Raw genomic sequence first — 26,487 nt, 5'->3', positions numbered from 1 at the left:
GATTCTCCTTGTACCCCGTGAATGTTACAGAGAAAAGGGAAATCCAACCTGTCCACATCCTCACGCCAGTGCCCGGAGAGACGGCCACAGAAGGAAAGGAGGGCCAGTTTCTGAACACAGGCTCTTACCTGGCCCCCGATACCTGCATCTGTCAAAGACAGCGACTCTGTTTTGGCAACTGCCTTGCAGGGTTTCTGGCAACATGCATAACTGAAGCCAGTACAAGACGTGTGCTTAGCACCGGAATCTGTCCCACCTCCAAGCTGTCAGCCACCGAGCCTCGCAGCTTCCTGCAGATCTTCGCTTAGGGAACCTTCTAGTTAAAGGATGACACAGCCCTGGTCAGAGAACTCAGTTGGTGGGTGTCGTCCCTACACGCAAAGGTTGTGGGTCAATCCCTGATCAGGGCGTATACAGAAACAGATTGATGTTTCCGTCTCTCTCTCTCCCCCTTCCTCTCTCTCTAAAATCAATAAATACATTTAAAAAAATAGAAATGACTGCAGAGATGTGCAGGGCGGGGAGCAGTTGAGCCTCTCTCCTTCTGTGCCAAGACCCTTCATCCTAGGAGTGGCGTGAGAGGCAGGGATGAGGCCCACACTGACTAACAGACCAAACTCCAATATTCCAACAGGATTTGTCTTTTATTGGTATTAATATTAACCCACTTTCCAGCAGAACTGCTGTAACAAGATTAAGATTTGGTTTCTAAAGGTAATAAAATAACAACGACATCACAGAAAAAGCATTGGGAACATTCTTTGCAGAGAAAATTGGCCTTTCTTCTCCAGCCAGAGTGACCAGGTGCTCAGTGTCATCCTGGGCATGAACTCCTGGTCTCATTAACACGGGCACACCTTCCTTAGTCTTGGCCATTCCAGGCTATGAGGCGTGACCAGGCAGTCTTCCTTGTCCCTCCCTCGTCACGTCCTTTCCTCAGTTTATCCCGAGCCACTTCCCATGTTTCCTGTCGGTGAGGCGAGTGCTCAGGAAGGGATGAGCCATGGTCTGGTGACAAAACAACTAGCACCAAAAAGCTGGTTCTTCTTCACGAAGTAAACACAGTACTTTTGAATTCTCATTAATTTTTTTCTAAGGAAAAAAAAGTCTTAAAAAATATATGGCACTAGAGTGGAAAACTAGATGACTGCATCCAGTTACAATTTCCTACAGCGTTGAGCGACAGCACTCACGTGTCCCTTCAGATGTAGAGCTGATGGGAGGCCAAGGTGTCCATGAAAGGACGCACCAGGTTGTCTGTGGAGAAGTAGAAGATGAGCCCGAACGTGATGGAGATGGGGAGGGCGGGCAGCGCCTTCTTGAACACGGCGAGCAGCAGCAGGGTCAGACACAAGCCCTGCAGGACACCAGGTGAGGGGAAGGCGGTGACATCCGGTCAGGGTGGGGAGGAGAGAAATGGTCCAGTCCCTGGGCCAAGAGCTTGTCAAGGACTTGTTGGACAACAGCCCTGGACACCTATCACCTTCCCTGGTCCTCTCAATAGCTGCAAGGTGCCCGAAGGCAGGAGTTCTCACGCCCAGCATAATAACCTGCACATTAACGGGTAAACCAGAAAGCAGGCCTCCTGACTCCTAGATACTGCTGCCTCCACCAGACTACCTTCCCTGCCTGGCTAGAGTAGTGACACATATGACCTGATGACAGCACGCCTCCACTTGGGTGACAGGTTTACAGGAGAATTGGAAGGGCTCAACTGAAACGCCAGCAAGGGTCCTAGCAGTGGACACCAAAGGAATCAAAGATGCTGTGTGACTCCTCCGCTTGGAAGACGGTCCAGTGGTCACCCAGCTGTCCCTGCCCCAGCAGACCTGGACAGTGGTCCAGGCTGCGGAGAGGGAACCTGAGTGCCCGCGTCACCCTCAGACAGTTTCCATCAGACAGTCCAGAGGTGGAGGATCCTGGGGTCCCACCACCCATCCCTGGTACACACTGTGGGCACATACAAAGCTCCAAAGAACTGATCCTCAGCCTTAATGTGCCACACTCCGCCCAGGGTTCACCATGGCAGGGCCCTGAGCACGCCCCACTCAGAGCCTCTGCCACCGAGACGCCGTCATCATAGGGCGTTTCCACCATCGTGGGTACCTGTCCACATTAAGTGACTAGAGGAATCTCCAAATTTCATTTGCTGGTGCCCAAAGTGATGGGGTCCTCCTCCTGAGCCCTGAGAGAAGCCTGGGATTCAGAAACTCGTGGTATCAGGGTGGCATGGAGCGAACACACTGCCCCAGAGTCAGCGACCTGAGTTCGAATCACAGCTCGTGTCCTCACCAGCACTGTGCCCACAGGCAAAGCCTTAACCTATTTCCTCTTCCAGCAATCTCAGGTGTTGTGACACAAGTGCACAAAGCTGGCCCAGCACTTGCCACCATGGCATGTGTGCTCAGTAACGTCAGTGTCCTGCGGTCATGCCCCCAGCACCCTGTCACGGCGGCTTGTTGATACCAGAACTTCCTGTGCACTGCAGTCTCATGCTGAGGGCCTTGCAAACGCCACCCAGCCCCCACTACTGCTGCCCCTCCCAGGGCCACTGCATCTGAAAACTCCCTTGGGATCCTGGGCTCCTCATGAAGATCCCCAGGGCCCCCACTGCCCACTTACAATGAGAATGGCCACAAAGCAGGCCAGCGTGGTGTTCCAGTCCCCACTGCCCGTGGCTGCCGCCTTGCCCACCAGCACGCTGTAGAAGATGAAGTCTCCAAGGCCAAGCTTCACCCCCCCTGTAGGGAAGACAGTAAATCCATCATCTCAGTAACCCCGAGAGGGAGCGGCAGAGAAGGTAGACAGCAAATAGCCAGGGATCCAGAGTCTGGGGCACTCATGGGGCCAGCTGGGGTAGCTCTGCCACCCAGCCCACCTCACCTGGACTCTGGGACAAAGACTGGCTGCACTAGGAAATCAGAAGCCAGCGGTTAAGGGACTGAGTAGCTTGTAATCTGGGCTGTGAAAAGCGGGCATGTCTGATAACTCTGGTAAAACTGAAGCTTGGCACTTAAGAAAAAATCAAATAAAATGCATTGTCTGGGGTTGGTGGGAGGCTATACAAGATAATGCTGAGTTTGAATTATCAGCATTTTTTAGGAAATTTAATTTCACTACTTGTAAGAATGTGTATAACACCCAGAATCCTCTGGAGACCCTTTCCCCGTAAAAAGATAAACATATTTGTAATTAGCTCATCCATTGTTGGAAAGTGAATGAAGCTTCTAGAATGCTTTCATGTTTCCTTTAGTACAGCTGCCCCTACACACTTGCATAGGATAATTTTGTTCACTACAGACAATAAAAATGTTTATATAATACACCTGAGTAGGCTTGCTTCAAGAAAACTGCTTACCCCGTCTGCTCACGCCCTACACCTTCCAGGCTCTAGTAAGAGGCAGCCCCTTCTTGGCCGGCCAGCGTCTGTCCCCAGCTGTGGATGAACCTCTGGGAGCTCCACTTAGTCCTCGGGGAACTCTCTCAGGCTCCCTACACCTGGTCAAGAACACCGCTGGTGCTCCACACCCCCTGTTCTCTTTCCCAGGCCCCCCGACACGATGTTTGTGATCAGAGCCACATCTGTGACGTGAGTCCAACCAGAGCCGGGCACCCACCATTACATGGCCAGCACACAATGGACACTCAGCGAGTGTTAAGAGCACACTTTAGCTGGAATGGGAAAGCCCCTGGCCTGCCGACACGACCCTACCTTTGCAACTCTCTCCTTAACTTGCACCAGGGCCTGTCTGATGAGAAAGGAGGGCCTCCCTTACACCGCCTCCTCCTCGGACTTTCTGGAGCCCCATCCCCACCCTCCGCCCCAGGCCCCAGCAGACCACCTGGACACGGGCACCTTACTTTCCTCCTCTTCCTCCAGCTCCTCCCCTGGGTAGCCAGGCAGGGAGGGCTCAAAGACTTCAGGGTATGAGGGCTCCCCCAAACTGTCATAGGAGTCTTCTGGGGGTCCAGTAAGAGAAGGCAGCCGTCACCACCACGGAGATGGGGAGAGGACAAAGGAGAGAGACAGAAGTCCAGTCAGAGGGGTCCCCCTAAGCCCAGGGCTTCCCTTCCCTCACCCATCAGCCCTGACACAAGGAAGAAGATTCTTCCGTTCGCAGAAGAGAATGGAGCTGAGGCAGAGGGTCTAAGGCCTATTGTCATTCAATCCCAGGATGCCGGGAGGGCAGGTTTTCCCTCTCCCACCCAGACCTGTGTCTCCCAGGGACGACGGGCCAGGCTGAGCTGCATGCAGGTGAGAAGCTGCCCCAGTGACAGAGAGCCACCAGGCCCCCGACACTCACCCATCTCTGGGTCGTAGGGGAGCTGAAGGGCTCCCTGAGAGGAGGGGTCCAGCTTGGCCATGCCCACCGTCCACACCATGGCGGCTGAGAGAAGAGAAAAGGGTCAAGCCTCAGGTGGGGCTACCCATGGCTGCCTGCGGGCCTGAGAGCCGGGTGGGCCCATCTCTGTCCCCAGAAGCCTGCGCAGGACCTACAGTTCCGTGATGTTTATTTATGTCCCATTGTTAGGAGGCCACTGGGAGAGGGATCCAGACTCACTGACCAGGTATGGGCAGACAATGACTTTTCCTGTCTTTTCTTGACTTCTCACAAAAATAATGGTAATAATATCAGTGAACAGTTTGGTGAACTAATAGTGTTTTCGCTTTACTGTGGTAAGGAACATGTAACATAAAATGTATTATCTTAACCACTTTAAAGTGTACAGTTTAACAGTGTCAAGTATTCTGTCCCCAGATTTTCCTAAGGCAGGAAAATGCCGCCTTGTGACAGAGGGCATCCCTGACTGCCTTATACAAAATAGCAGGGCCCACTACCCAGAAGTTCTTACGCTGTGTGCTGTCTTCTTTCTACAGAGTACTCGCCTCGTGACGTCTGTACTTGTCTGTCTGGCTCCTGTCTGGCTCTTCCCCTACAATCTAAGCTCCATCAGAGCAGAGATGGTGAAAGTCCAGACACCATCTCAGTCCTTCCACAGGTGGGCTCAATGCCTCCTTGAGACACGCCTGGAATGTGCTTTCTCCCTCAAATCTTCATTTGTTAGATTATCCAGAACTAACTGTCCCATAAACCATTTCCCAGGGAACCTTACAGCCAGCTAAGCCCAGGGATTCAAACTCTCTACTTAAACAAATGCCACCAGCAACAGACAGGAGGGCATTCAAACCACAGGGCTGTGAACTCCGGGAGGCCTGGGCCCACATGGGCCTTTTCTCCAGTGCCCAGCACAGTGCCTGGCACAAAGTGGGGCTCTGACACACATTTGCTGAATGTATACATTAATCCCAACCCCTACACCCTGGCCTGAGCCCAGGGGCATCCCACGTGCCTTCCCTTCAGAGATTTAACTTCAACCAGCCATGCAACTGTGGAGGAAGCCCAGTGAAAGGCAGACACACCCTGTTCCTCCCTAAAGAGACTCTCTCCAAAGCCCCTCCCCCTGGAGGGCGGAGGGGGTAGCCATGGGCTCCCAGAATGCTGTCTGAACCCACCATATGCCCACCACTGGAGGCCAGAAGGGATGAGGCTATGGGGCCCTTCTACTCTTACCTTTCCAAGCTTCGTCTTGTGTAACAGCAAGATATTGTCTGCTGTCTTCTCTGAAAGGTAGAGACCCTCCTGGAATCACCAAGGCCACCTCTTCCTTCCTTTGGTCAGGGAAAGGTCACACTATCTACTAGACAACTCTGAAAGCCACAGCCAGGAAGCTGCCCCAGTTCCCATCTTGGGCAGAGAAATGGGGGCCACTCACATGAGTATATCAGGGCAGGAAATATGGGCTCGTTTCTCTCCTGGGCAGTCTCCACCAGCATTCTCAGTGGCCCTTTGGGGCACAGCACAGCCACGAGATCTGGGAAAGCAAAGGTAAAAAAGACATTTACTCCCAAGCTACCCCTAAAGAGAGGAGCCAGGCCTCTAACACCGGCATGTGGGGGTAAGCAAGTCCTGGAGCCCTGAACGTGAGGCTCTCAGGATAGGCCCTGCCGTCCTATCACCTAACCCACAGGTCTCCAGCCAGTCCCACGAATCTGCACCCGCTGGAGCCCACAGCGGGGTCTGAAGGCCAGCCTCAAACAAGGAAGAGGATTAACTTGGAAGTCCCACTTTCTGGGCCCTCAAATGGAAGAAACAGTACTGGTCATGGTAATCACACTAATACTAAGTAAATAGCAGCTTAGGCTTAGGATGCTCATTAGTTATAGGTACTGTGCCCTTCCATGCCCAATAACTGACAGTGTATCAAGGGCATTAACAGTGTGAGGGCCCAGTTAATATTTGCTATTATTAATAGCCACATCGATAGTCATGAGTCATGAGTCAATGAGACCCCACATGCTTAACAAAGGCAAATGTCTCAGAAGGGAGACCACCCAGGCACCTCAGGGAGGGAGGACAGGACCTTCTCAGCGTCTGCCACATGTGCCACAGTGAGGACTTGACCCTGGATGTTGACCCCACTGTCCGCCATCAGGCTCTTAGCTGGCCTATGCTCATTTACCGTACACAGAGATGGCACCCAGGATGACCCACGCAGACCATTCTGGGAGGTACTTGATGAACACCAAGGCCATGAGTGCGCTGATCATGATGAGATAGGCCTGCTGCAGCACCAGGGGGCCCTTCCAATGGATGCACACCATGCCCACTGCCCCAAAGTTCCAGACAGTCAGGAACAGGGTGGGGTAGTCCATGGCCACGTTGTAGGTCTTGAGCACTTCCCTGTAGGACCCAAGTCGAGCCCACCAGAGACAGGACACTCAGTGGAGAGGTTAGACCCTGATGCAATTCAACACTCTGCTTCTCACCCCTTAAGTCCCAATCTGGGTTTTTCCAACTTCTGGTTTCATTGACTAATATCCTCTTCCTCATTTCCATGAGCCCTACAACTAACCACTTGAAATAGTTTTTGGAAAAAGGTGGGGAGTAAACCAACGTCTCACGCTGGAGTTGGTCCACATAAACAGGCACTGGCACAACCTGGAGGCTCCTAGTTCCTGAGAAAGGTCCTGGTATTCCCTCCTGTCCTTCCTGTCTCCTTGGGCCCATGGGTCAGGCTGATACCCCAAATCCAGGACAACAGGTCCCTTTACCATCAGTTAGGAAAAAGACTGGAATGTAAATTTTTTTTTTTTTTTTTTTTGTATTTTTCTGAAGCTGGAAACGGGGAGAGACAGTCAGACAGACTCCCACATGCACCCGACCGGGATCCACCCGGCACACCCACCAGGGGCCACGCTCTGCCCACCAGGGGGCGATGCTCTGCCCCTCCGGGGCGTCGCTCTGCTGCGACCAGAGCCATTCTAGCGCCTGGGGCAGAGGCCAAGGAGCCATCCCCAGTGCCCGGGCCATCTTTGCTCCAATGGAGCCTTGGCTGCGGGAGGGGAAGAAAGAGACAGAGAGGAAGGAGGGGTGGGGGATGGAGAAGCAAATGGGCGCTTCTCCCATGTGCCCTGGCTGGGAATCGAACCCGGGTCCCCCGCACACCAGGCGGACGCTCTACCGCTGAGCCAACCGGCCAGGGCCTGGAATGTAAATTTTGAGGGCTTCTACTCTCCTTGAGCTCACAGAGTGCCAGCTCCATGATGGCTCTGCTTATTTGTTTTAAGTCAGAAACCAAAAAGACCCACGTGGCCACCGTGGAGCTCACTTCCTGTGTCACAAGAAGGCCTTGTGTCAAGAGCAGCCAGACTTTTGAAGCAGAAACACTGGGGAGAGTGTGAAACCCAAGGGTGCCTTACCCAGCTCCTCCATAGCCCCTTGTGCCACAAGGGGATTTGGCCCCGAGGACCCTGCAGCTCACCAGCTGCCACTCACCCGAGGTAGATATAGGTGAAGAGGAATAGCAACATCAGAGAGGACATGATCAACCAGCCATGGATAAACTAGACAAAAAGACAGGAAGAAAAACCACACGGTGTTCCCAAGCCGCATATCACAAAGCCCTCAGGTTCTTGGAACCGATGCCTAAGTCTGAAAATCTTTCTTCATTAGGCTCCTTTGTGATTATGTTGGAAGGTACTGAGTGGCCGTTTTCCAGATAAAGAGTTCTCTCAAGGTCACCCAGCAAGTGAATGAAGGAGACGAAACTCCTTTAGGTCTGAACACCTGGACCTGTACTCACTCAGAAAGGACATGCTGCTGTCTCCCACACACCAGGCACACTAGGCTCTAAGGTAGGGCTAGCAGTCTCTGCCCACATGTGCTGCATTCCAGTGAGAGGGCAATTAGATGATACATAAACATAGACTATAACTGGTAGCTAAAGGTTACAAAGAAAACAAATTGGCGCCTGACCAGTGGTGGTGCAGTGGATAGAGCATCAACCCAGGATGCTGAGGGCCTCGGTTCAAAACCTCGAAGTCACCAGCAAGAGCAAGGACTCATCACCTTGACCACTGGCTTACCAGCTTGAGAGTGGGGTCCCCAGGCTGAGCAAGGGGTCACTGGCTCAGGTTGAGCTCCCTCACCCCCTCAAGGCACATATGAGAAGTAATCAATCAACAACTAAAGTGAAGCAACTACAAGTTGATGCTTCTCATCTCTCCCCTCCCCACTGGGGGAGGGAGGGAGAAAACAAATTGGCAGGATAAAGTAACAGACGATTCACTGGGGTATTGATTTAGATAAAGTGGTCAGAACAGGCTCTTAGGGAGCTTCTTTTTTTCCCCATGGATTTGAGAAAGGGAGAGGGAGGAGGGGACAGAGGGAGGAGAGGGAAGAGAGAGGGGAAAACAGGGGGGGGGAAAGAGGGGAGGGAGAGAAGCATCAACTTGTTGCTCCATTTAGTTGTGCACTCATTGGTTGCTTCTCCTATGTGCCCTGACTGAGGATTGAACCTGCAACCTATGCATGCTATGACAATGCTCTATCCTCTGAGTCACTTGGCCAGGGCCGAGGGAACTTCTTTTGCACAGAGTCCACCAGGGAGTCCCTTCCCACCTGAGGGTCTACAACGTTCCTCTTCTCCTGGCCAAACTTGGGAGGGTCAAGGATAAGGGTAGGGTTGTTCCTAAGCCAGTCCCCAGGTCAGCCATCAGTGGCACAGTGTGACACTCCTTCCAGTCTCCCTTCACTGAGGACAGACCCAGCTCAGCCACTGGGGATCTCAGGGAGGACCTGGTCTACCAGAAGTGAAACCAGTGGCCTTGGTCAGGCTGTGAGCAGCTGCCTTTGGAATGTACTGACACTCTCTATCCTAACCACTATTTCCGGCCTAAGGCCACTGTCATCACCTAAATGTCATGGGACCTGCAAATAAACCTCACTGAATGGTCCTGCTGATTGGTCACCTGACACTTGCTGACCACAGTAGGGCCGGCTTCCACATCTCTGTGCTTCTGGCTGGTTTTCATTTGTGCTGTACCCTCTTCTCTAGACCAGCAACCCTCTACCCTGGTCCCACCATCCACCACCTTCCTGGGGTTCATTTACCCAGGTAAGTTATTTATTGATAAGCTTCAGCTCCCAGACACTTCCTGAAAGCCCCTCCTGTTGCTCACCCACCTAATCATTCCCCAGCTGGAAGGGCTCATCTCTTCAGACTGAGCCTCCTCATGGCCCCTACCAGCTCCACAGATGGCAGCAGCCTGAACATAGCACTGGCAAGCCTGGGTGTGAACGACTTTAGACTGGGTAGTGCCTAGTTCAGCTTCCTTCCAGCCCTCAGGGTTTCACAACCCAAAACCCAGCTCTAAAAGCTTATGGCACTTCTGGGGACAATGCCCATGATGTGGGCCAGGTGGACTCCCCTCCTCAACCAGGTCCTGGGGCTGGGGGGTACCCAACCAGTATTGAAGACCCTAGCACATTGTCTGTACATCCCCAGCTTAAAGGGGAATGGGAAAATAAAAATAAACCTGGAGGAGAAGTATGGGGTAAAGGGAGCCTAAAATAGAACATCTCATTTCTTCAGAAGGAGAAGTGAGATAAAATGAACTGAATACAAGAAGTGGCACTCTGAATAGTGCAAGGAGGAACTCAATTAAGTGGGATTATGTGTAAATTTAAAAGAGTAGTGGGTAATCCATGGAAGGGGCAGCAGTGGGGTGGTAAAAGCACTAAATATCAGTCTATTTTGCAGAAAAAAAGGAACTCTGATTTTTTTTTTAAGCCAATGGTTGTCATGATGGGCGGGCAGGAGAAGAGAGGGGCAAGGGAGGGGCGGGCAGGAGGAGGGGCAGGCAGTGTACAGGTCTAGCACTCACCTTGTAGCAGCGGTACTTGTAGAGCACGACCAGGAAGATGGTCATGACCACGATGACACTGATCATGATAAGAGTGTTGAGCACAGAGTTGAGGAGGCGCTGGCCCACTGAGGGTGTGTCCTCAGTGAATGGTGTATAGATGCTGAGGGAAAAGGCAAGGGCCTGGTGCTCGCTCCCTGCCCGTTCTACATGCCCCCCAACCTGAAGGAGGTGCCCTGGGACACCCGCCCCGGTGGAGTGCTGTCTGCCATCCCCACCAGCTGCCCCGCCTCCCAAACCACCTCCTGGCCCCCTGACCTCAGCCTGATGACTGGGCCCAACATTACAATGGGAAAGGGCTTAGATGACCTTACAAAGGTCCCCCTTCCCCACACCGAGAAAACCCTTCTTTGGAGGTGCCCACCCCCAACTCCACTCTGGTCCAGGGAAACCTGTAGTTTCCCACATCCCCTAATCATCAGCCCCCGCTGGCCTAGAGCATGCCCCAACTCCTACCCTACCCAACGTAGCCCAGCAGCTGCACACTCACTAATTAAGTCCCTGAAGCCTCGCTGTCCAACCTGGACTGCTGAAAGGAAACCGCCTGCAAAGTTCTCAAGAGCTCCTAATACTTTTCACCTGTGCTGCTCTAAGTCCCCAGAATACTATAAGCTTCCTGGGGTGGGGACTTCACTCTCTGCTCCTTTAAAAAACAAAACAAAACTTAACAACTGCCTAACTAAAGGTGCAGTCAAGGAGGGGGAGCATCGTCTCATTTTTCTATGCTGTTGCTTTTGCCCATCTGAGTTCTTTTTACTAAAAGAAATGCAATCTCCCTCACAAGGCTGGATGTGAGCTGAGATATCTGGTCCAGCTACATCAGTTGACATTCCTGGGAGCAGAGGCCCAGAGATGAAGCAACTTGTCTGAGGTCTTACAGGGGCAGGTGGGACAGCTGTGCCTGAGACCTGGCACTTGGGATACTGAACTCAGTGCCATTTGGTAGGAGTGTGCCTCCGACAGTAAAACCCAGAGGGCTAGAGTGGTGCACTGCCGCAGGCACTGTGCTATGTAAGCCTTTATGTGGATTAACTCAATTCTCCTAGTAATCTTCATCAAATCCATTATACAGATGAGGAAACTGAGGTGCAGAGAGGTCAGGAATGTGCCAAGACCAGCGTATGGGATCTTCATCCCTGCTCCTTACTGCTGCTGGCTTGGAGCTGCAGGACAAATGGCCAGAGGAGGCCAAAACCCCCTGACCAAGCCCCCACGCCCCACCCTGCCTGGGCCCCCAACTCACAGCTGTCCATTCTTCTCCGTGTAGAAGCGCACAGATTTGATGGTGGCCACCACCACAATCATGCACAATGTGACAGGCACAAAGAGCATGATTACGTGCTTTGCCCCATATTTTAGGGTCAGCTCCTCCTCCAGGCTCGGTGGCCGCCCAGGGACCCCACTGTAGACATAGCGGTCAGGGTCCTCCTCGTGGTCCTCCTCGCTCTCCTGGCTTCTCTGTAGGAAACCACACTGTGAGGGCCATGGAATACACCCAAAGGGTGACCCTCTGATGTAGTGTATGGGTATTTTGAAAGAAGAAATGAAGTTTACATGTTGCTTTCCAGATGTAAGAGCCAGTCCACAGGGTGTAGTTTAGATTTGGGAGTGTTGGAAATTCCAAGGCATTTGAAAAGTTGGTACTAACCACCACAGGTGCAGGTGGGAGGCACAGTCACCACAGAGCAGCATGGTTTGCAGGCTCACGACTTAATGGCTAATGAGTTTGGAACACGTCTAAAGAGCTCTCCTAGACCTCGGTACAGGGACTCAGGATGTTGCTCATTTCTGTTCACATGGTCATACTGACTTGGGAGGAGACAGGCCACATGATAGCAGAAACCAGAGAGTATAAAAACTTTTGGTTGACAAATCATAAACTAGAATGATCCAAACACATAGGGACTTTCTTTGATTATAGATAAGACAGTGGGAATTTGCAGAGGAAGAAATTACTTTAAATTTTTGCACCCCAAAATCAAGCATGCAAAATTTACACTCTGAACCAAGGAGGCTAAGCAGGTTAAGCATCTGGGAGGAGCTGGGCTATGGGAAGTCAGGAGAGCACAAACAGGCGAGCAGGGAACGGGCAGGCAGAACGCCTGCCAGAGGCTGGCACCAATGAATCCACAAGAATTCGTTCTGGAATTGTGGCAATTCAGAGCATTAGCTGCCTTGGTAATTACATTAACAGCCAAAGAGAAAGCCAAATGAAAGGAAAATAAAAAATGACTATTGCGTCTGATCTGTGGGGGTGCAGTGGACAGAGCACTGACCTGGAACGCTGAGGTCGCTGGTTCAAAACCCTGGGCTTGCCTGATCAAGGACATATGGGAGTTGATGCTTCCTGACCCTCACCCACCCTCCCTCTCTCTCTCCTCTCTAAAATAAATAAATAAAATCTTTATTTTTTTTAAGACTATTGCTTTGGTATTGATGCTATGCATAGAATCCAATCTACATACTCAGCTGAGAAAGAAAAGAAAAAATTGTTAATGAATGGGAACTGAAACAACTAAAATGCACAACTCCAGGAGATAAAAGATGAAGAAACTAGCAAGAAAAGGCTAAGGAGTGGCTGTGTGGTGACCTTGAACTGGTGAGCTCTTGCTGGAAGCACAAAGGAAGACAGAAGAAATGAACTCCTGTTTCAGCAAGGGGGATTAAGGCTAACTGGAAGAAAAAAAACTTCACATGGAAAAGTTTTTAAATACTATAAATGGCCTGACCAGGCGGTGGCACAGTGGACGGAGCTTCGGACTGGGATGTGGAGGACCCAGGTTCGAGACCCCGAGGTCACCAGCTTGAGCACGGGCTCATCTGGTTTGAGCAAAGCTCACCAGCTTGGACCCAAGGTCGCTGGCTCAAGCAGGGGGTTACTCGCTCTGCTGAAGGCCCACGGTCAAGGCAATATGAGAAAGCAATCAATGAACAACTAAAATGCCCCAACGAAAAACTGATGATTGACACTTCTCATCTCTCCGTTCCTGTCTGTCTGTCCCTATCTATCCCTCTCTCTGACTCTCACTCTGTCTCTGTAAAAAAAATAAAAATAAAAATAATTTAAATACTATAAATGAAGAATGAAATTCAGATGCTGTTTTGTCCTGATGGGTAGGGAAGTAGCTTGGCTAGGTGACCCTCCCAAGTACATCCTCCATTTCATGATGTTATAATTTCCTGCCCTATGGGCTGCAGAGATAAGATCACAGTGCAGCCCTCCCCTCCTGCTATGAACTCAATGCTTGACCCTCCAAAATTCAGATGTTGAAACCTAACCCCCCAATGTGATGGTGTTAGGTGGTAGGGACTTTGGGAGGTCATTAGATCATGAGAGTAGAGCCCTAACAAATAGGATTAGTACCTTTATAAAAGGGACCATGGAGAGGTTCCTCACCCCTCCCACCAGGTAAGGACACAGAGAAGACAGCTGCCTATGAACAGGAAGTGGGTCCTCACCAGACACCAGATCTGCTGGCACCTTGACCTTGGACCACCCATCTCCAGAACATTGAGAATTAAATGTCTGTGTTTATAAGCCACCCAGTCTATGGCATTTTTATTACAGCAGCCAGAATGGAGTAAGACACATCCCCAGTTCAAATGTCAAATATGACTCAGATATAGTCATCTCTTGGTCACCACATCTGCCATTTGCCAAAAAGGATCCCCTCTAGCAGTTTGCCTCCTGCTGTCCTTGGGCTTCTGTTACCTGTCCCAGTATCCAAACTCACTAAGTTCTTGCACTAGGAAGATGAATCTAAGGGGGTAGGAGCTGGAGTGCAGAGACTCATTCAGCTCAATGTTGTTAAACTTTAACAGGCTGGGAATGTGCAGAGTCTACTATAAAGCCCTCACAGACATGAGATCTGCCATGGCAACCATCCACCTTTCTGGCCAATTCTCACTTTTACTATCTCCTCCCTCTCGCACTTGGGAATGTCTGGTTTCCATCCAATAGGCACAGGAACCCGAGGGGCCTGTTTTGAGGCTTCAGCCCACTGGCAGAAACTTACCCATTGGGTAGAATTCTCTCCATCCTCTGGGCTCTGCCTGACTTCCTGGCAGGAGCGAGGTGTGGGGCTCTCAGCTGACATCAGGGACGTCCGTTCATCGCACACTTCTTCCTCACTGTCAGAGGCCATGAATGTGAGCATGGCCCCGCCTCCAGAAGTACCTGAGAAAATAAACAAAGGAGACTTCATTCCATTTTTTTTTTTTTTTTTTTTTTAAAGCTGGTGGGCCAACATCTTTATTTTTTACAGAAACAGAGAGAGAGTCAGAGAGAGGGATAGACAGACAGGAACGGAGAGAGATGAGAAGCATCAATCATTAGTTTTTCATTGAGCATTGCAACACCTTAGTTGTTCATTGATTGCTTTCTCATATGTGCCTTGACCGTGGGCCTTCAGCAGACTGAGCAACCCCTTGCTGGAGCCAGTGACCTTGGGTCCAAGCTGGTGAGCTTTTGCTCAAACCAGATGAGCTCGCACTCAAGCTAGTGACCTCGGGGTCTCGAACCTGGGTCCTTCCACATCCCAGTCCGACGCTCTATTCACTGCACCACCGCCTGGTCAGGCCATTCCATTTTTCTTGAGGCAAAGGCAATGGAGGGCTGAGGGGATGGCTTGAGGTGGCTTTAAGACTTGGATATAAGTCTTACCCTGCAACAACACACCAGGACACCATGTCAAATAACTGCTGCAAAGCATCAGTCCTCAAGAGCCACCACTGAGGCTGCAATGGACTAGAGATGGACTGGCCTTTGGAAATCCAGGTCGCAGGAGGCAAAACACCCAACTAGAAAAGTCAGGGCCACTCCAAACTGTCAACACACTAATTCATTCAATCAACAAACATCTGTTGAACACCTATAGTGTGCCAATAACTATGTTGGGCTCTGGGAATACAAAGATAAGTAAAAGGCACACTTTTATCCTTAAAAACAAACAAAAACCATCCATTGTGACAAATTTTATAATCCAAGTCTTTGCTAAGTGGTACAGAAGCACAAGGAAGGGTCTAAACCCCAGATCAGAAATGCTTTCTAGAGAGGTAATATTGTCTAATGGAGACAGATTATCCCAGGTGGGAAGGAAGGGTATGAAGACAGTTCCAGTCAGGGCCTGGCACTGCCAAGTGGGGATGTGCAGGTCTGACAGGTCTCCTGTGCCATGTTTAGGAGCTATATGGTGCTCCCACAAAGACAGTGTGACAGATAGATAAGATCTGTGCTTAGAAATGTTAGTCTGGCCTGACCAGGCGGTGGAGCAATGGATAGAGCGTCGGACTGGGATGCGGAGGACCCAGGTTCGAGACCCCCAGGTCGCCAGCTTGAGTGCAGACTCATCTGGTTTGAGCAAAGCTTGCCAGCTTGGACCCAAGGTCATTGGCTCAAGCAAGAGGTTATTCGGTCTGCTGAAGGCCCGCGGTCAAGGCACATATGAGAAATCAATCAATGAACAACTAAGGTGTCGCAACAAAAAACTGATAATTGATGCTTCTCATCTCTCCATTCCTGTCTATCTGTCCCTGTCTATCCCTCTCTCTGACTCTCTCTCTGTCTCTGTAAAAACAAACAAACAAACAAAAAAGAAATGTCAGTCTGGCCACTTCCTGAAAAAGGAGTAAAGAAGGGACAGACTCCCCTGAAGGAGTCAGCAGGATGGATGCAAGTGAGGGGACAGGACCCAGAAAGGGTCAGGAAGTAAACAAATAGGAACAGATGTGGGGATAAAATAAGGACAGAGTCCAGGATGAGGCCAGGCATGGAGTGAGATGGGGAGATGGGAGAGAATTGTCTTGGGGGAAGACTAGGAGCTTCATCCTGGAGTCTGGGTGCCTGTGGGGTCAAAAGCAGAAGTGTTTAGAAGGTGGCTCAGTGCCTGGGTCTGGAGTACAAGGAGGGAAATGAGAGTCCTGAATTTAGAAGTGGCCAAAGCCATGCCGGCAGTGAGACCGCTGGGTCGCATGTGTGTGTGCACGTGCATGTGTGAAAGTACAGCTGAGGGAGGACCCACAGTAAGACTCAGGCTGAAGAGACTACACAGGAGGGAGGCCTGTCCCCAAGGCCCGTGTGTTGTCCTGAGCAGTGTGTATACACAACAGGACCATACAGAAGCCAGTGCAGCCCAAAGGGGCTGGGAAAGCGTCACACAGCTTTCACTGCCTCCTGAAAACCCTCAGGGCCGAGCTTCATGCCACAGATGGCCAGGTGTGCCCTCTGCCAAAAGTCTGTCTCCAAGTAGGTTACTCCCCTAATTTATAATTTTCAAGCCAGCAGGTTCCTTCTGCCAGGGTCTGCAGCTGCCACTCTTTCTGAAGACAGCACTCAGGTCTATGGTCTGCATTATTCCCACATGGACTTTTTTTTTTTTTGTATTTTTCTGAAGCTGGAAACGGGGAGAGACAGTCAGACAGACTCCCACATGCGCCCGACCGGGATCCACCCGGCACGCCCACCAGGGGGCGATGCTCTGCCCCTCTGCCGCGCTCTGCCGTGACCAGAGCCACTCTAGCGCCTGGGGAAGAGGCCAAGGAGCCATCCCCAGCGCCCGGGCCATCCTTGCTCCAATGGAGCCTTGGCTGCGGGAGGGGAAGAGAGAGACAGAGAGGAAGGAGGGGAGGGGGTGGAGAAGCAAATGGGCACTTCTCCTATGTGCCTGGCCGGGAATCGAACCTGGGTCCCCTGCACGCCAGGCCAACGCTCTACCGCTGAGCCAACTGGCCAGGGCCCCCACATGGACTTTAATTCCATCAACCCTTAACCAAGCACATGACAGAGCCTAGCTCTCTCTGTCCACCTTGCTGCCTTGGACCCCATTACACAGGGCTCCCTGTTGAGCTCACAGGGTTTTCAAATGGATAAGCTCCTGGGTTTAGGGCAGATAAGACAAGTGTGGGAGCAACAGCAGTAGGAAGCAAGTGAGATGACTACAGGAGGGGGTGCCAAGGACATGGCACTTCTGGAGTTCAGATCAAGAGAGGGACAGTTGATCTTCGATTGGCTGTCAGGATTAGATGTCTCAGGTCTCAAGAAGTAAGAGGGATGAGAAACAGTAAGGTAAGAAATCGCTTGCAGGGAATGGAGACTGGGACATCCCAGAAAGAAGAAACCTCCTGTGTTGAAGGGGGAACTTACCAGGGCCAATTCTCATAAGCTGTTTTGCCTGAAGCATGAGGACCTGGGAGGCAGTGGTGGGAGATGAGGGAGGACAGGTGATGGACCATCCCAGGGAAGGCATGGTGCCTGATCGAGGAGTAAGAGCTGAATCCAGCAGAGGGTTCTCAACAGTGAATTTATGAAAGCAAGATGCCAGCCAAGCAGCATTCTCGAGGTGGCATGTGGGCCTCCCCCTCTCCGCTGGGATCACCCTAGGACTAGGCTAGGGCCTGGGCCACAGGAGGGTTGATCTGCTTAGTGGCCAGGTCTTGGAACCAGCAGTGTCTAACCAAAGGAGCCCAATTTGGGGGACACAGCTTTTAGCCCCAACACACCGAGAGACCTTGAAAAATTCCTAGCTTGAGTTCCTTCATCTAATGGAGATCCAAGAGACCTTTCAAGTCCTATCCTCCTCTGTGTTACCAGTCTTGCTAGGTAACACCTAAATTAATACCTGCTTGGACCCAACAGTTCCCTCATTACTCACTCTGGCATCAGTGAATCCATTCCTACTTAAGAGGGGTACCCAAAACAAAGACATGGCTGAGTTTTCTCAAAATCACAGACCCCTAAATGATAGCATTCCATCTGTAGGAGAGCCTCAAAAACTAGGGGTGGCTCTCTTTTTTTTTAATACTGTTCTGCTTTTCTTGACTCTACATAGCCAATAGTTTCTTTTATTATTATTTTTTTGTTTTGTTTTGCTTTTTTTTTTTTTTTTTTTGCATTCCTCTGAAGCTGGAAAAGGGGAGAGACAGCCAGACAGACTCCCGCATGCGACCGACCAGGATCCACCCGGCACACCCACCAGGGGGCGGATCCGCCCCTCCGGGGCATCACTCCGAAGCGACCAGAGCCACTCCAGCGCCCAGGGCAGAGGCCAAGGAGCCATCCCCAGCGCCCGGGCCATCCCTGCTCCAATGGAGCCCCGGCTGCGGGAGGGGAAGAGAGAGACAGAGAGGAAGGAGGGGGGGGTGGAGAAGCAAATGGGCGCCTCTCCCACGTGCCCTAGCCGGGAATCGAACCCGGGTCCCCCGCATGCCAGGCCGATGCTCCACCGCTGAGCCAACTGGCCAGGGCCTAATAATAATATTTTTAAATTTACTTTATTTTAGAAAGAGAGGAAGGGGGAGAAGGAGAGCAAGAGAGAAACACTGATCTGTTCCTGTATATGCCCTAACCGGGGATCGAACCCGCAACCTCGGCACTTCTGGATGACTCTCTACCACAGGGCCAGGTGCCTCTCCTACTATTTTCCAGCACATCAGTTTGGTTTCAGGTGTGAATTAATAATGTAGTTACAACCTCCCACCTTTTGCCCCCCCCACCCCACCCTGGGTCTGTGATTTAGCTTTGCAATGTTTAGAGCAACAGATTAGGACTCCCTGGATCTAAAATCTGATAAGGTTCAAAGTCACCTGGGAATGGGGTGACCAGGTCCTGTGCTCTTAAACACTATGCTAGGCTGCTTATTTAATATGCATATCCCCAGGTTCCATCCTGACCAAAGGTCCAAGGGTCTGCACTCTGAGACAGTCCCTTGGTCGTTCTCAAGTTGGTATCAGACATTCCCTGAGGACTGACTGCCCCTGCCAGGAAATCAGGTGCCCCAGCCTGGACATCAGGCTCAGAACTGCCAGTGACCAGTTACAATCCGCCTCCCTGTCCCCTGGGCAGGCACCTCACCCACCTAACTTGGCACCCCACTGCTCTGTACTACTTGCTCACAAAATGGAGGAAGTGACGGAAGGAACAGTCCTTTCTCTGAACACCCTGTGTCTGGTCAGAGAGCGGGAGAGGCAGAGGAGAAGACTAGGGAAGCTTCAAGGGAAGAAGAGAGTTCTCAGGCTGCAAAGATCCCCAAGCAATGCCCACCGCGGAGGAGGGTGTGGGGCACTGGGCCTCAAACACCCTGGCACACACTGGACCTGCCTTTCTGAAGGCAGGAAAAACCAAAAGCTTCCAACCATTCATACCTTTTGATCTTGAAATGCTATTTCTTGGAATTTTCCCTAAGAAAATAATAAAAGATGTTGTTGCATTTATTTATAATTGTAAAAAAAAGTGAAAATAAATGTCCTCTGATAGAGCTATTGGAAGTTTATTATATGATCACTAAAAAAGTCTTATTTCAAAGAATATTTAATAATATGAAAAAATACAACAGGTTCTTAAATTTGATATAAAACTTTGCATACCCATCTGAATTTTCCCAGAAAATGTATAAAGGCCTGGCAAACAAAATGTTACATAACATAAAAGGAGGTTATCTTTGGATGGTGAGATTGTGGGTGATTTTTACCAAATATTTTTCTGCATTTCTAAAGCTTCTGTAATAAACATGGATTTCATTTGTAGGTGTTTTGTTTTGTTTTAAGCTATTAAGCTTTTCAAAGGGAAACAGTAAGTCAATATTTAGCCCAATTTTCTTCTAGTCCTGCCTCCTGCATCCCTCCCACTGGGCTGGAGGAGCGGATGGGTTCGTTACCTAGCTCCCGAAGGAGAGCAGAGCAGCTGGGCCTGGGTCCTTTCGCTTCACAATTGGAACTAGAAGCCTAATGGGATCTGAATCCTTGGAGGGAAAAATCACCACCCAAATCTGTGCGGATAAACAACCTTCCTGTTAGATGTTTGTCCACCTCAGAGCGGCAATGACGTCAATCCCATCAATCCCGAGGGAGGCTGACTCACAGGCAGGTGGGGGTTGGGCTGGGTGAGTCTCCTACCACTGATATCAAATCCTGTCACCTACATAGCTACCAGCACTCCATTCCCTGAGGGAGCTGCAGTAAGACACAGAGGAGCTAGTGGGGGCAGGGATGACCAGTGCAAGATGGTGTTGTTCCAAAACCCTTCCCAGAACAAAGTGCGGCAGCGGAAAGCTGTCGTGGGTTAGGATGCAAAATCAAATGTCCAAAGTAGCCACTGCTCACGCCCATCATACAGCTGAACAGGACAGAAACGCTGAAATCGCCAAAACAAGCGGCTCTGACCCAGAGAATCTCCCCAACGTGCTAGTGTCAGTGGTTTCTGCAATTATTACGGAAACCCGGTGACCCAATTTCTTCAACCTTCTTTCGATTTCAGAGAAATGTTAATGTTTTGGTTTTTGGGGTTTTTTTTAGATTTTATTTATTCATTTTAGAAAGAGAGGAGAGAGAGAGAGAGAGAGAGAGAAGGGGGTAGGAGCAGAAAGCATCAACTCCCATATGTGTCTTAAGCCGGGGTTTTGAACCGGCAACCTCAACATTCCAGGTCAATGCTTTATCCTCTGCACCACCGCAGGTTAGGCGAGAAATGTCCATGTTTTGACCTTAAAATTTAAGGTCAGTGGACCTCAGCAGGAACCAGATTTTAAAATGCCGTAATTAACACTGGTGCCTCATGGAAAAAGCTGGAAATTGTAATTCCCAAGCTTTGGGAGTTACTGTACACACCACAACACTCAGGGTTGCAAAGAAAGGTTTGGGTCCCAAATACTTCGTTGTTATTGTTGTTGTTTTGTGTGTGTGTGTGTGTGTGCGCGCGCGCGCGCACGCATTTTGCAGGCCTACTTGAAAATTTTCCCTCATCTGTGGCATTAAGCAGGCTATGGTCACAGCTCACAGCGCTCCCATGACTCCTGGGAAGTTCCCAGTCTTTCTTACACCAGGAAAAGGGTTTGCTAAGGTGAGGAAATAACCTTAGAATTTTCCTTAGAAATTCCCACAGCTTCCCTGCCTGTCTGTGTCTGCAGCCCCAGGCACCTGACCATGTATTTGGCCCTGGATGACTTTCATTCACATGTCCATCTAGCCCAGCCCATACCATGATGGACGTCACTTGCTGGATGGCTCTCCCCCCCCAGCACAGAGGAGGAGGCTTCTGCCAGTGCTAGGGCCTGAGTCCCACAGGGGGGCCCGATTTACAACTCCACTCTCCCAGGTCAGAGGCCCCAGGGCACTCTGACGGGGTCTCTTGAACCTGGACCCAGGCTCTGAACCCAGTCCGGCCTTTCCTACTTAGCAATGCCCAGTACCCAGGCTGATTTCTCTCATTTTCTGAAATAGCCTAGAAACATGGCAGTTTGGGTGAACTGATGGAGGGAAGCCATGGCCCTAGCATGCATGCTACCTTTGCCTAAGGCACAGAAAAAATATCTTTAATGAGAAGCAGCAAGCCAGTGGTCAAAAGCTGAAGCTTTGGGAATTGACAAGGCTCCAATTACTTAGCTGTGACCTGAACCACATATTCCCTGGCTGCATAACCTCAGACAACTTACTTAACTTCATATGGCCCACTTCCTCTTCTGGAAAAAGTGGAATAGGCACACACTGCAAGAGTACTGTAAGAACTAGAGATGGTGTGCAAAGCGCCTGGCACATAGCAGGTGTTCAATAATGGCAGTTACAATGAAGATGACATAGAGGAGGGACACAGTGAGAGGGGATAGTGGCAGTCTGCTGGTGCCCCTCTTAGAAGGGGCCCAGGGCACTCTGGCCACATGAACATTTTTTTTTCTTTTTTTCTTTATTCATTTTTAGAGAGGGGAGAGAGAGGGAGAGAGAGAGAGAGACAGAGAGAGAGAAGGGGGGAGGAGCAGGAAGCATCAACTCCCATATGTGCCTTGACCAGGCAAGCCCAGGGTTTCGAACCGGCGACCTCAGCATTTCCAGGTCGACGCATTATCCACTGCGCCACCACAGGTCAGGCCACATGAACATTTTGTCACATGAAAGAGCATGTCCAGAGAATCAATGTCAGAGCTAGCGAGGACCTTAAAGGCCATGTAGTCAGCGCCCTATTTCATAGTTAAAGAAACTGAATCCCAGAGGAACAAAGGAAGTGCCAAGACCAAAAGCCAGCTATAATTCAGGTCTCCCAACTGCCAGTTGAGGTGCTCTTCCCTACCCACACAGTACCTGTGAGGGTCATATATTGGGTGGCCCAGGGCCTGGTCACACAGACAGCCCACACAGCACCCACATGGGGCTCCCTGGGTACACACTCACATTCACAAGGCACATGTCTTTTCCATGGGCACATATGTGTCTTTTCTTTAATACATAGCTTCTCCGAAACACAAACAGGTCATGAATTATAAATACTCTCCAGATCACCTATATGACCCTACAGACTCAGTAGTCTCTCTCTTGCCCCAATCACACACGCCCGGCCTGGGGGCCTCCCCTGCTATTAGTGCTCTACATGGGGGCAGAAGGGCTGTGGCTCCAAAATGGGCATGGCACAGGAACAGGGGGTGTCCACATGTGGGCATGTGGCAGGAGTCAGGGCACTGCTTCTCTCGGTCAAAAAGGGAGGAAGGGCAAGTGTCCTGCTATGGTGCTGGTGCAGTAAATAATGGTCTACATACCAATCAAATCCAGTTTCCCAATAATATGAAGAGAAAAATCTGAAGGCACATTTAACAGAAAAAAACAGGACACAAACCTTCATCTCCAGTTTTCTCCTACCTCTAATATCTTAACAGATGAATATATATGGACGTACATGAAATGCTGTAAGAAAATACAGTGGTTATCACTGGGCTGAGGGCTGAAGGGCTCTTAAACTATCGCCTGAATTTCCTAAAATGAACACGTATTACTTTTATTTTTAAAAATTCAGCAAGTTGCTGGTTAAGGTACAGCAATTTTTCTTTCCATGTTTCAGAAGGCTATTTTGGCATTGACAGTTGAGCAACCCACTCTCCCAGACGATGAAGAGGTTGGACAAAAATCAATCTCTGTCCTGGACATCTGGGGTTTTTTTTGTTTTTGTTTTTTTATTAAAAAAATTTTTTTTCTTTTATTTATTTACTTATTTTTTTGTTTTACCCTAACCCTAACCCTAACCTACATCTGGTCTTTACTAAGGACTGATTGGAAATTACTCTTTCCCTCCACCACCTCCAGGCCTGGGGGCCAACACTGATGACAGAAGGCTGGCAGCCCAGGTCAGGCTGGCCAACCCAAGGTGAGAACCTCCAGGTGCCAGCTGGTGGAAGCCTGGAGGGCGTGTGAGCCAGAGCCCTAACATTCTTCCCCACCAGTCACTCCCCCAGCTGCTGGAGTCAGGGAACAGGTGGAAAGACTTGCAAACATTTGTTGTCTTGTCAGTCCTCAACTACACAGTGTCCTAAGTGAAAGCAACAGCTGAACACCAGCCAACAATGTCGTTAGTATAAACATGCACATGACCTACACACACTGCTTTGGTTTCTTTTTTTAAAAATATGCATATATATATATGTACATATTAATTTTTAATTTGTTAATTTATTTTTTTGTTTTGTCAGGTAGTCAGGAGACTACATACATAGACATTTCCTGGCAGTGCCACAGGAACATGGGTGGGGGTGAATGTGGGAAACATCTTGCACTAAACTCAAAAGATTAATAAGACACAGCCAGCTGGGATCAAATCCTGGCGCTCAGTCACCGAAGCCACATAACAGGAAAAACGGCTTAACTCCCTGAACCTCAGTTTCCCCTTCTGTAGGGTAAAAATCATAGCTACCACAGTGTGACTGAAGCTCTTATGATAATTGTGACAATTACTATACAAAACGGTTTATTGTATATGACAAACTTCATACAGTAAAGTACGTTATGTCATGATCATCATCAGTAACTTAGAGAGAGGCCAAGGTAGGTGGGGAATTTTTATTTGGCAAACACTGCTTGTGCTGTGGGACTGTGAGCAGGCATAGAGGGAGCTGAGGATGTGGTGATAGGCATGACAACCTGCACTGGGCCTCCAGGCACATTTGAGTGGCAGTCTCTGGCCAGGCTCCTCCTTGTCCTGCACTTTCTCAAGCAGACTGGAAAAGGGCACTGATCTCTGATACATGCACCAAGTAAGGCTCTAGACCTGGTGCATGGGTACCGCAACAGCAAATGATATATAATTCTCCCTGAAAATCTGAAACAATCTCCATCCTATTCTGTAGCAACATACCTCCAAGCCCCCACTTGCTGCCCCTTCCCTAAATGCCTGCTCATGCACACAAGGCATGAACCTGGACAGCCTGCTGGCCATGATAGGTGGCTGTTGCAGCAGCTCTAAGCTTGAGCCATGATCCCCAGCTCCTTCACCAGCTGGGCCATGAAAATACAGCTGCTGACATGTTTCCCACCCTGACACAACCACATTCACGCTGACATGGAGGGGAACCTGAGGCTCATACACCTGCAGCAGCTTATCCAGAGCCTTTAATTACTGCCTACGGTCTTGGCTGAAGGCTCAGGAGGCTCATGTGTCTACAGCAGGGGTCCCCATACTTTTTACACAGGGGGCCAGTTCACTGTCCCTCAGACTGTTGGAGGGCCGGACTATAAAAAAAACTATGAACAAATCCCTATGCACACTGCACATATTTTAAAGTAAAAAAACAAAACAGGAACAAATACAATATTTAAAATAAAGAACAAGTAAATTTAAATCAACAAACTGACCAGTATTTCAATGGGAACTATGGGCCTGCTTTTGGCTAACGAGATGGTCAATGTGCTCCAATGAAAGAGGTGCCCCTTCCGGAAGTGCGGCGGGGGCCGGATAAATGGCCTCAGGGGGCCGCATGCGGGTGTAGTTTGGGGACCCCTGGTCTACAGAATGAACTACGCACAGATCAGGGGCATCCATACTGAAAGCCAGGGTCTGTCCTGATCAAGTGACTCAGCACAGGCTTGGGAGCCCAGGATGTCAATTTTGAGTTAAGCTGGCTCTGCAACTGTTCTGGTGGGATGCTTCTCAGGTTCTCCACGTGGTAATGGGGGCTGCAGTTAGTCCACCAATCAATAGTTAATACCTTAAAAGGGGAATACTTGTTAAGTCAATAGACAGGAGCATTTCATCCAACTGCCAAAGGGCTGAAGGATGGTCCTAGGGCAGGACAGCCAACTAGAGGCCAGAACAATGGGTTCTAAGAGTGACTCTGCTATATACTACTTGGGCAACCTTCGACAAAGTCACTTTAGCTCTGTGGGCTGTTTATTCATTGATAAAATATGGACTGAGACCCTGGAGGGATAGCTCAGTTGGTTAAAGCATCATTGGAAGCACAGAGGTTGTCGGTTCGATCCCGGGTCAGGGCACTTACAAGAACAGATAGATGTTCCTGTCTCTCTCTTGCTCTCCCTTCCTCTCTCTAAAATCAATAAAATAAACATTTTTTAAAAATTGGGGCTGGGGCCTAACTACTGTTTCAGGTTCCTTCAGCTTCAAAATCTCAATTCTGGGAGTCTCTCCACAGCTGTAAATTCCTGATAAAAACAGCCACACACTTATGATCACGAAGTCGTCCTGGGTCCAATACCTGACCAGCGGTTCAGTTCCTCATACACGCGGGAAGACCCCACCCCCCACCCCCCTCTTGCCCCCGCAAAGCGGTGCCCAGGGCCCGGTGCCGCTGGCTCGCTGTCCTGGAAGCCAAGACTGTGCTAGCCAGGAGGGAAGAACACAGGTCCGAGTCCACAAGCCTTCCAGGCACACGTGCGCTGCTCCTTTAAATACTCTGGCCCTTGAACAGCTCGCACCGCGCCCACCCTAGCGGGGAGTCAGGGGCTGGGAGGACCCGTCTAGGCTGAAGGCTGAAGGCCCGAGGCCTGGGGGCCACGCCCCGCGCTCCTCCCACCCCCCAATTCCGGGCTGCAGCAGTCGAAGCTGTCCCGGCGCCCTCCCTGCTCCTGCCCCCACACCGGCCGCAGTGGCCCGGACCACGACTCTCGCAGGGTCTGCAGCCCCGAAACTGCTGAGGGGGCCGCGAGCGGCCGCGGCGAAGGGCGCGCGTAAGGCTGAGAACGGCCGCGGGTCGCGGCTCCATCCGGTCCTCTGTGCTGCGGGCGCCTAGGCCCCAGCCGCTAGCCCTGGGTCCCACCCGCCCGCAGGCTCACCTGCTCCGCCGCGGCGCTCCGGCGCAGTTTACGCGGCTGGCCCTGCGCCCGGCAGACCCGGCGACGACGCAAGCCCCGCCCCACCCAGGACAGGCCCCACCCATGTGGTGACGTCACGTCCCGCACCCAAACCCGGCCCCTCCTTGAGCTGAGGCTCGCAGTGTCTTGGCCTGGCTCCTGTCACG

The 26,487-nt window shown here is 50.6% G+C and overlaps 1 protein-coding gene across 3 annotated transcripts; it reads right to left on the bottom strand.

The window, feature by feature from the left end:
• Window positions 1-625: 625 nt before the first annotated feature.
• PSEN2 (presenilin 2) lies at window positions 626-26,393 on the bottom strand. Of its 3 annotated transcripts, none has more exons than XM_066381452.1 (11): window positions 26,303-26,393; window positions 14,284-14,444; window positions 11,511-11,725; window positions 10,229-10,370; window positions 7,839-7,906; window positions 6,523-6,743; window positions 5,776-5,874; window positions 4,305-4,388; window positions 3,862-3,960; window positions 2,623-2,741; window positions 626-1,357 (listed from the first exon to the last, which is right to left on the bottom strand). In XM_066381452.1, exons 2-11 carry the CDS (start codon window positions 14,422-14,424, stop codon window positions 1,202-1,204), a joined length of 1,344 nt encoding a protein of 447 aa, XP_066237549.1. In that variant the 5' UTR covers window positions 14,425-14,444; window positions 26,303-26,393; the 3' UTR covers window positions 626-1,201. The 3 variants fall into 3 exon arrangements, with proteins under 3 accessions (XP_066237549.1, XP_066237566.1, XP_066237559.1); XM_066381469.1 differs by having other exon boundaries at window positions 3,862-3,957; XM_066381462.1 differs by lacking the exon at window positions 26,303-26,393 and adding an exon at window positions 19,918-20,048.
• Window positions 26,394-26,487: the final 94 nt, after the last annotated feature.

Source organism: Saccopteryx leptura, chromosome 1, assembly GCF_036850995.1.
Source record: "Saccopteryx leptura isolate mSacLep1 chromosome 1, mSacLep1_pri_phased_curated, whole genome shotgun sequence".
Taxonomy (NCBI): domain Eukaryota; kingdom Metazoa; phylum Chordata; class Mammalia; order Chiroptera; family Emballonuridae; genus Saccopteryx; species Saccopteryx leptura.
The sequence above is the reverse complement of the archived record's forward strand: the minus strand, read 5'-3'. Positions and strand labels throughout refer to the sequence as shown.